This window comes from Symphalangus syndactylus, chromosome X (genome assembly GCF_028878055.3).
Source record: "Symphalangus syndactylus isolate Jambi chromosome X, NHGRI_mSymSyn1-v2.1_pri, whole genome shotgun sequence".
In the NCBI taxonomy this organism is placed as follows: Eukaryota; Metazoa; Chordata; class Mammalia; order Primates; family Hylobatidae; genus Symphalangus; species Symphalangus syndactylus.
Window position 1 is genome coordinate 152,156,886 of NC_072447.2, and position 10,262 is coordinate 152,167,147.

Here is a 10,262-nt window from a genome sequence, read left to right on the forward strand (position 1 = left end):
TAATGAGCACCCTCTAAACTGCAAACCTGTAGGACTCCTTGGTAGTATGTGTCACTGCCACAACTATCAAGGGCACTTTTTAACTCAATGACAAAGCCAGACGTGATCTCATCTGTATGTAAAGTGAAGATCCTGTTATATAAAGGCACCACCATGACAAGGAATGGCCAGCAACACAGTGTCATTGTGAACCCTCGGCCGGCAATGCTAGCAGCACAATTGGCACTCAGCGAGCAACTCCAGGTAATTTTTTTTTTTTTTTTTTGAGACGGAGTCTTGCTCTGTCACCCAGGCTGGAGTGCAGTGGTGCGATCTCGGCTCGCTGCAAGCTCCGCCTCCCGGGTTCATGCCATTCTCCTGCCTCAGCCTCCCGAGTAGCTGTGACTACAGGCTCCCGCCACCACGCCCGGCTAATTTTTTGTATTTTTAGTACAGACGGGGTTTCTCTGTGTTAGCCAGGACGGTCTCCATCTCCTGAGCTTGTGATCCACCCGCCTCAGCCTCCCAAAGGGCTGGGGTTACAGATGTGAGCCACCGCGCCCAGCCAGCTCCAGATAATTTTTAATGAGCAGAGGCAGGATGTCTGAGGGGCTTCCTAAAACCCAGCACCTGCTCGAGAACCTCCTGGGCACTTTTCCAGGGAGGCGTGTTAGGCTGAAGTCTCTATCATGCAAGCCAAAGATGTCAGAGCGGGGTACTGGACTGCAAAGAAAGAAAAAGGATGGAGACCATGAAGACTTTTTTGTGCAGTCAGAAAATTACTCATTTTCTGACACATTTATTGACCAGCACGTATTCTGCCCAAATGCTCGCCTCTATGTGCTCTGGTCTGCATAGGCTGGGTACGCCTGGGCCCATCGCTAGCTGGCATGTACCGTGACATGCGGTGGCTGTGGGGGCAATGGTGGTGCAGAGCTGGGGGATGGGGGAACATGGCCATGGAGGCAGCAGGCTGTGCAGCCCCAGCAGCCACTAGGGTCACCGGTACCCAGAGATGGCAAAAGGGCAGCATGCCAGGTGCAGGAAGTCCTGTGGTGTCCATGGCAAGGGCACTAGGGGACGCTGTGGGAAGGGCCACCACAGGCCCGTAAGAATTCATCTGAGTGGGATATCCAGGGACATAGAGGAAGGGCAGTGCTGCAGGCCCAGGGACAGTGGCCACCGGAGTGACGTGAGCCTGGCTGCCCTCTGACCACTCGCCCGCCGGCTGGGTCGCTGGAGCGTTGTCACTCGCCATGGCGGGATTGGGCACCATCACAGGAGTTGCTGGTGGAGCAGAGCCACTCCTGATTTGGGTGTTGGGACCGGCCGGTTCCTGGTGTTGCAGTGTGACCTGGTCATTCTCATTCGGAGATGTGTGATCTTGTTGCTCAGTGTCTGCTGGTGCCAGACAGGATCCAGCAGCTTCTGGCTTGTCCTCCTCCTGATGTCTTGGTGCAGACTTGACGCCCACTCTTCTCTTCATCCTCACGAGGAGGTGAGGGGAGTCTCTTTGAAAGTAAGGATGGCAGTAGAACTCTAACTGTAAGTCAAAGTTTAAATAAACAAAAGGAAACTGCAAGTCACAAGGATGGACTACAACTACCAACCATCTACGCCCCTGTGCAAGAGAACTCTGCTGGCCCAGGAGGCCTTTCTGGAAAAGGTCCCAGTCCCCAAAGGAAGCTGGGGACTCGCGTTCACATCGTCAAGGTTTACCAAGTTGTGGCGGGCCTTTCCGTCTTGGAAAAAGCCTCAAAATGGCAGATTAGGGTGTCCATGGCCAGCGGAAAGGGTCTTTGAAGTTGCAGACCAGGAGGGAAGAAGATTCTGGGCCTCCCCCATGCAGTGTCGGCTGGCAACAGAATGCACCCCGGCTGGGCTGGAGGCCCTGGGCACTGGCTCTTCCACACCAGGGGCCCACCTACCAAGGGCAGCAGGAGCATCTGCACCTCCTGCGCCAGCCGCCCTTCAGCACTTCAACTTGAGCACTTCTCCAGACACCAGCTAGGGTGACAGTGGTACAAATACCAGACTCCCCTGGCCTGCTCACCTCACACGGTAAAGCGCTATGGAGTCAGGGGGACACAGCAACCACCAGACGACATGGCTGGCCCGGGGCAGGAGGACATGCAGATATGGCTACTTAGCACCTGTGATATTTTACACACTCGAGAGGGGCAGGTACCATCCTCAGCCCTCTCCCCACATTCGCTCTTAGTTCATGTCACCTCCACCCAGAGGGGGACACAAGCCCACAGTGATGGCCCCACACCCTGCCTGAGGTCGCCCACTTCCCAGGAGGCAGTCCTGGGACTTCCACCCGACCAGGCCCCAGAGCCCACCGACTTAACCCCCCCAGAGGCTTGTCGTTCATTACCTTATTCGAGATGGAGACCGGCCTGTTTGTGGAGAAAATGCGGGTGAAGGTCCTGAAAGTGCATTGACGCCATTTTCGGAAGCCATGCAAGTTTAGCTGGTGGAAGAAGCTCTTTATCGAATTTGTGGCAAACACTTTGTGTGCGACGTCCCTTTTGAGAATCTCCTTTTCAAAGAGTTTTTGATTGATCACTATACAAGTCCCACTGTCATCCCACCAGATGGACGAAAACTGGTTGCTGCTGACCAGTCTCCACAGTTTCTGCGGAAAGGGGAGGGAGAGGAGATTATCTGCTCCCTGGGGCGGGACGTCACCGTCAGGGTGCGGCCTTCTGAACGAAGCTGCCTCGGCCAGAGGTTGGAAAGCGATTTCTTCTGTCAGCAGCATGAAGTTAGGGCTCCCAGTGGACACTGGGTCGTGCCAGGCAGGGGAAGGATCTGCTGGGTGAAGGTAGGTCTCTGAGTGCAATTGGGGAGGAAAAGGCACCCTTTCCAAGCCGTGACCCTGTCCTCTCAAATTTCTTTCTTCACAGCGAGCCATGATCAATGATGGCTAGTCCTCCAACTGGCAAACTTGCTAGTGCAGTGTGGCCAGCAGCACCCCTTGGCAGTCATGTAACCAGCCCCATGACATCATAAAGGGGCTCTGACTGCCGGGGGAGGGGTGGCATCTCCACACACCCAGCAAGTTATGTAATAAAGGGCCAAGGCAGACAAGTAGCTGCCCATCTGCATGTGCACATTCCGATCCTCACAGTCATTTCAATGGGAAAGATGACACTAGTGCACAGGAGTGCCAAGGGGCCCTGCCACACCTTAGGTGCAGACCTGGAGCGGTCCTCTTGTCCTAGAGCTCCTGAGCCAGGCAGAACTATAGGAAAGCCCTGGCTCAGGAAGGTCAGAGCTCACCATCTGAGTCATGGGCCCACAGACCCCAGCACATGACTGACACTTTGAAGCACAGAATAAAGGGTAGGACAATGCCCACGGGTCAGGCTGTAGCCACGCCACCCTTTCCACCCTGTCCTAGCCAGAGGCAGCAATGTGCTCCATACAGATCCTCCTAACACACCCACACTGTCGGTCCCCAGCACGCAGATACCCGACAGCCACTTAGGCAAATGGCTTAGCTGACTGCCCCAGCACACACCGTCGCCATGCAGTCCAGTGGGGAGTCGGAGGCAGCCTTCTTCCTGCCTCTCCTCGGCCTGCACGTGTCCCCCCACCAAGCAGAGACACCCTTCTACACCCCGGGTCTCTGCAGTCACATCGTGGTGGGGCATGCAGCTGTTGGCCTTTGAGCATGTCTTGTTTTCCTTGGCCAGTGTCTCCAGAGAAACGCACATGGGTTTGTGCCTAGTGGTCCATCTCTGCAACAGTTGTTCCTTTGGGATCGGATGCTAGGAGGTCACGGGAGAGGTGTCCATCCAAAGCAGTCTCTGTGTCGTACACTGTCCCCACACACAGGGCCACCTCTGCACAGACTCCCCCGACTCGATTCTGGGCACAGAGCTCAGGGATCTTCCAGAGACTGCCACGAACCGGTGATGCCTCCACGCTTGAGACATCCTGACCGCAGGGCCCAAGATGCACTGGCTCAGGGGGTGACAGTGAGGGGTCTGCAAACAGACTGCTGATGCTGGTGTCTCAACCTGGCCGCTGCCGAGCTGTGTGACTTGGGCACGTCACTTAACCTCTCTCGGCCTCCGTCTCCTCCCGGGGATAAGAGTAGTAGCACCTGCTTCCCGGGGCTGTGAGGATCCAGTGGGACGTATAGGCTTGCAGGGCGGACTCCTCTGCTCAAGAGACATGATGACTCTGGTCAAGGCAGCAGTCAGGAGCGTGGGCAGGAGCTGGGTGATGGAGAACCCACAGGCCTGGGGAGAGAAGGATTGTGTGAGAGACTTCAGCTGAGAACCGAACCTTGGAGGTTCTAACAAAGGCTGACTTACAGGTCTTCTTCAGTGCTGCTCTGGGGCCTCTTGGGGCTCCTGTCCTCCTGGTCAGCCTGTCCCCTGAGAATCTGAAGGAGGAAGTGAGAGGGCTACTCAGCGTGCAGCTAGCCTGCAGAGATCAAGGCTCTATGAGTGACAGTAGGGTGAATGGGGCCAGGTGCTATGGGGTCCCATGTGTGCTGGGGCAGGTGGGGCCCTTGGTGCACATTCAAGGTGAACACTTCACCTTCACTGCTGACACTGCCTGGGCCTCCTCTGCTCTGTGACCTGAGGACACTGTCTCAGACCAAGGCCTGACTGCTTCCTGGAGCTCCCGGAAGAGGAATCGAGGGGCCCTTAGGCTGCAGACTGCAGGTAGAGCCCCGGTCCCTCAGTGCTGTCAAGAGGGCGGGCAGGACACTCTTGAGTTCTACACACCTTTGGGGCAGATGGTCCCCTCTGCGCTCACTCAGGGCCCTCACCTTTCTCCTGGCAGGGACTGGACTCCACTCCTCTACTCGCCTGAGAATCTCTCGGATCAAGAGCTCACATCCCTGATATGGAACAGAAGGACATGCCCCAACCAACATCTGCCCACACCTGCCCAGGGTTTCCTCGGAAGTACAGTAAGAGATGTCCAAATTCAATGGGGTCCATGTGTCCTGGGGTGAGGATACTGCCCGGTCCTCATCTTGATGCCTGCAGGGTCTGGAACCCTCCCCCTGTTGACCTGAGGCCCTATCTCCAGGAGACACCTGAAGAGGAAGTGAGGGGAGTCCATCCACCCAGCGGCTTCCCTCAGCTGACAGAAGGGGCAGGGTGGGGCTAGGTCCTCTGTGTTTGGTGAGTGGGGTCCCCTCAGTCTGCACCTGGACTCCTGGCAGGGCCTGGGACCCTCCCTCTGCTGACTTGAGTGCAGCCCCCTCAGACCAAGGCCAGCCCTCCCTGACACCAATGATCCCAGGATAAAGGAGGGACCTCAGCAGACAGTCCTGCCTGGGTTCTCTGGGGTGACAGTAGGGGCAGGGCAAACTCTCTTGATCTGAGAGTTTCTCTGGCCTGGAGGTACCCTCAATCCTCCCTTAGGTTCCTCACCTGGACTGCTCTCCAATCCTGGGACCACTGTGTCTGTTGAACACAGTGCCTCCCTGTTTTGTCCACACACCCTCTGAGAACAAAGTCCTCACCTCCCTGAGATCCAGAAACAGAGGTGAGGAGGCCCCACATCTGTCACCCCTGCGTGGGGTGTCCACGGCTGACCCCACCAGCTGAATCCTTCAGGTATGAGGTGGGTGTTCCAAAGTCCTCCTGTGGGTTATTCATCTTTACTTCTGCTGGGGCTTCTACTTACTCGACCCTCAAACCCTTGAGATGAGCAGACATCTCCCTTGACACCAATGCCTCATCCCCCTGAGGGCTCCTCAACTTCCTGCCGTGGTGCAAGTGAGCTTGCCACTTAGCACCATCCCTGATCAGCTACCCCCCCGGCCCCCACATCTAAGAACAGAATTCACCTAGACTCTGTGGGGTGGCTTCTTTCTGGGTTGGGGGTACCTCCATTCCTCATGAACGGGGCAAACCTCGGGTCCTGCTGATCCTGGGAGTCCTCCTTCTACTGACCAGGTGTGGAGCCCTCTGTTGAATCTTTCAGTGCCCTCTGGGATCAAGGTACTCACCTCCCTCAGACCTCTCACCCCTAGTCACGACGGGAGAAATGAGACCATGCCTCATGCCATTCCTGCCTGGGGCCACCTGGGGCTGAGAACAGGTGACACCAGTGTCTGTGAGGTCCTTTCTTTTCTGAGAGCGTGGAGGTACCTTCTTACCTTCAGTCCTCACCAAACTTCCTCCCCGTCACTCCTGGAAGACCCTGGATTCCACCCTGTGCTGACCAGGTGTGGCTCCCTCTGCTGAGCTGAGGAAACCCCTCGGACCAAGGCCCCCACCTCCCTGAGACCTGGGAGGCAGAAGTGAGGGGGCACCTCATGGTCACTCATGCATGAGATACCCAAGGCTGACCAAAGGAGCAGGTTTCAGGGGGCCTCGTCGGTCTCGGTGTCCTCTAGGTATTCATATTTGCTCCTCACAGAATCTGGCCCCTTCCATTTTGCTGAACCAGAGATGAGTCTTGCAGACCAAGGCCAATTTCTCCCTTAGACCCTCTTTGAGAAAGTGTGTGTTGGGGGTGGACAGGGCACTTCCCTTCCTCACAGTCCTGCCTGGGGCCTCCCAAGACTGACAGCAGGGGCAGGTTTCCTAGGTCTGGGATGAGAGGTCTGGTGAATCCTTCCTCAGGCCTCTGGGACTCCTCCTTCTGCTCACCTGAGGCCCCACTCCTCGTACCACAGCCCTGTCCCCATTGACACCCGATCCCACCAGCCACAATGCACCACATGTGGCCACCGTGCCCGGGATCACCCAGGCCAAGATCCCCACTGAGCTGGACTCCAGGGTCCCCTCTGTCCTCTGTCTTGTTCCTTCCCTGGTCTCCTAGAGGGCTGGGCCCCACCCCTCTGTGGACCTGAGTCTCTATCTGTCGGATTCCCGAGGCTGAATGAGGAGGGGCCTCGGTCTCAGATAGGGGCCGGGTGGGCCCCTTGTCCTGGGGTACTGGGTCCGCTCAGGCCTTCCTTGTCTCCCAGCAGGACCTGGGCCCTCCCTCTATTCTCCCGCGGCCATGCTAACGGTACCAACCCCCTTCCCTCGGTCAGCCCAGGATGCAGATATCAGGATCCGCTTCCCTGACCGCCATGCCCGGAACGTCCCAGGGTTGACTGCAGGGGCAGTGACTCCCTCTGTGGGGCCTCAGCCCTCCCTCAGGGTCCTGGCCCTGATGCCTGGCAGAGCCTGGCCCCTGCCCTCTCCCAACCAGTCCTGCCCTGGTCACACCAAGCTCTGACCCAGAGTCCCCTGGGGCTTAAGCGGTGAGGTGGCGAAGGGTGGCCCAGCCCGAGAAGTCCGCCCCCGGGTGGTCCAGGGCTGGCAGCAGGGGTGGTGCTGGATTATTTGGGGCCCTCTATCTGGGGTGGGGGCGTCCTCAGTCCTCCCTCAGCGTCTCACCTTGCCTCCCCACAGAGCCTGGGCCCGCTTCCCTCTGCCGATCTTCAGCCACCACTCAGAACCAAGCCCTTGCTACTCTCTGACCCCCAGTGCGCAAGTCAGAGGCCTTACATCCGGGCACCCGGAGCTTCCCTGGGTTGACAGCAGGGGCCAAACCGGATTCTGCCACGGGAGACTTGGGGGTGGGGTGGAGTGGGGGGTTGAGGATGGAGGTGGGGAACCTGAGACTGTAGGTCATGGTGGTGGTGGCTGGGTTAGGGGTGTGGAGGCATTCAGCCCTCCCTCAGGGTTCTGAACTTGATGCCAGTCAGAGCCTGGGCCCAGCCTGATAAGCCCGACTCCGCCAGGTCAGGTTGTCCAGGGCTGGCACAGGGGCCGTGCTGTATTATTTGGGGTCCTCTATCTGGGGTGGGTGTTCTTGAGTCCTCTCTCAGGGTCTCACCTTGCCTCCTCACAGAGCCTGGGCCCGCTTCCCTCGGCCGATATCGACCCACCGCTCACAGCGAGACCCCCCGCTACTCTTTGACACCCAGCGTGCAAGTCACTGGCCTTACATCCGGGCACCTGGGGCTTCCCTGGGTTGACAACAGAGGTGGAACCAGATTCTGCCGCGGGAGAGTTGGGGGTGGGGTGGAGTTTAGGGTGGGGTGGGGTGGGGTGGGGTGGGGTGTAGAGTGGGGCTGAGGATGGGGCTGGGGAACCTGGGGCTGTAGGTCATGGTTCGGTGGCGGGGGGGGCAGCCCTCCCTCAGGGTCCTGACCTTGATGCCCCGCAGAGCCTGGGCCCTGCCCTCTCCTAACCAGCCCTGCCCTGGTCACACCAAGCTCTCACTCCAGAGTGCCCAGCAGCTTGAGCGGCGGAGGGAGGGGGTCGGCCCAGCCTCACAAGTCAGCCCCAGATCAGCCCCCGGGTGGTACAGGGCTGGGAGCGGAGAAGGCACTTGGTTCTTTCGGGTCCTCTATCTGGGGCGGGGGCATTCTCAGTCTTCCCTCAGCACCTCACCTTGACTCCTCACAGAGCCTGGGCCCGCTTCCCTCCACCGGTATGAAGCCGCCCCTCAGAAGGAGGCCTCTCCCTTCTCTCTGACCCCAGTGCGCGTGTCAGTGACGTCACATCCGGCCTCTAAGCCTGGGGCTTCCCTGGGTTGACAGTAGGGGCTGAATCGGGTTCTGGTGGAGTAAGGGTGGGGATGGGGATAGGGGCCCTCAGTCATCCCTCAGAGGGTCCTGACCTTGATACCTGGGTCTGGATCCCCATTTTCTGCCGATTGGGTGTGCTCCTCTCAGACCAAGTCTCTGACTCCCAGTCGCATGAGGTGGCAGTGAGGAGAGGGGTGTGGTCGGGGTGACGACATTGCCAGGGTCTTCCAGGGCTGACAGGAAGGGCTGAGCTGGATTCTGTGGCCCCTCTATGTGGGGAGGGTGGACCTTCAGTCTCTACTCAGGAGGGTTCTCCTCCTGGCTCCTGGCTCTTCGATGAAGTGATGGGTGGGAGATGATCCGTTTATGTCACCTTTGAGCATTTGTCCAGCTGCACGCGTTGCAGAGAATGGCTGCGGGTCCAAGGCTAGATGCTCCCTGGGGGGCTGCAGCACCTGTGATTGTAGGACCTCTGAGAGAAGATGCACACCTTCCCATGGGGGCTCCTCCCCAGCCAGAGCTAGACTTTGCAAACCTTTTGTCCTAAAAGGTTTATTTTTACACGGAAGAGGCTGAGCAGCAGCAAGAGATTTGGAGAAGCCATGTGTTTTGAAGGTATCGAACACAGCAGAGTCCAGATTAGTGATTTTCATATTTTAATCCTCATTCATATGGTAATAAATTTTACATTGTATGTGTACATTAGATATAGTATATGTACATTTTGTTTATATCTACGTTTATATACATACCTGTTTTAGACATTATGTACATTTATGCTTATATGTATATATACATGCATATATATCTTTATATCATAGATGTATAATTATATATACTTACGTGTATATATCTTTAGATACATATTCGTTTGTATTTGTAGACTTTATACTATATATATGCACACATATTTTATTAATATCTACTCATAGTATGTGGCCTTCACACATACTTACTATTCTATTCCTAGTTCATTCTTTATATTCCATTAAAATAATAATTTTGTGGAAGGCTGGTCTTCCCCTACTAAGTTTGTTTCAGGTGGTTGTTAGCAGAACTCTGGAGCCATAGTGTCTCAATCAACTCAAATTTCCTGGTGTCGTGATATTACCCCAGGGCTACTGGCATCAGATTCTGTGGCGCTGCCTCAGATTGCGCAATGATGTGGGGTGGAATGTTAAACACTTTCCCCTATCCATCCTGTAATCTGCCATCTATGCAGGGTACAGACCTCCTCGATTTCCCTGCTGCTCCCTGGACCCAAAACACAAGTACTAGTTTAGCACAGTCTTCAGTCATCCCCAGGGCTTTCTCTGTTTTGATGTTTTTTTTTTTTTTTTTTAATCTTTTCCCTTCTATATTTTTCCGGGGTTGATTTGGGGAGCAGAGCACAGCAACCTGAGCTTTGTTGTCACTTTGGCAATGACAGTTAAGGCACTCACTCTGTATTTAATTTAAGTAGCATTTACATCTTTGCCATATTCTGTTCCCCATCAAGGAATATGGTATACAGATCCATTTACTTGAGATTATTTCCTGAGTCTATCAGCAACTTTGCACAGTTGCTTCCATGAAGGTCTTGTTAGGCTCTTCTTACTTCCATTTTGGATTTTAATGCTGCTGTGAATGGTATATTTTCTATTTTCTATTTTATGCACTAAGTTGCTTCTGTGTGGCAAGGCTCATGATTTTGCTGTAATCACCTTCTATATGACGTTTTCTGAAGTCTTTTATTCATTTGAATATTCAATGTGTCTATTCCTTTGAATTT

General features: G+C 55.6%; 1 protein-coding gene across 1 annotated transcript; it reads right to left on the reverse strand.

Moving 5' to 3' along the window:
- Positions 1-735: 735 nt before the first annotated feature.
- Positions 736-8,432, reverse strand: LOC129476197 (heat shock transcription factor, X-linked). The gene is made up of 3 exons (XM_055268891.2): positions 8,355-8,432; positions 2,360-4,235; positions 736-1,522 (listed from the first exon to the last, which is right to left on the reverse strand). The coding sequence occupies exons 2-3, from the start codon at positions 2,897-2,899 to the stop codon at positions 779-781; spliced, it is 1,284 nt and encodes a 427-aa protein (XP_055124866.1). The 5' UTR covers positions 2,900-4,235; positions 8,355-8,432; the 3' UTR covers positions 736-778.
- Between the last annotated feature and the right edge of the window lie 1,830 nt (positions 8,433-10,262).

Excerpts from the sequence above, each read along its gene's own strand:
- LOC129476197 (XM_055268891.2), bottom strand. The coding sequence starts at position 2,899 with ATGGCTCGCTGTGAAGAAAGAAATTTGAGAGGACAGGGTCACGGCTTG. Across the intron at positions 1,523-2,359 it reads CGGTCTCCATCTCGAATAAG|TTAGAGTTCTACTGCCATCC; the intron begins GTAATGAACGAC and ends TTTGACTTACAG.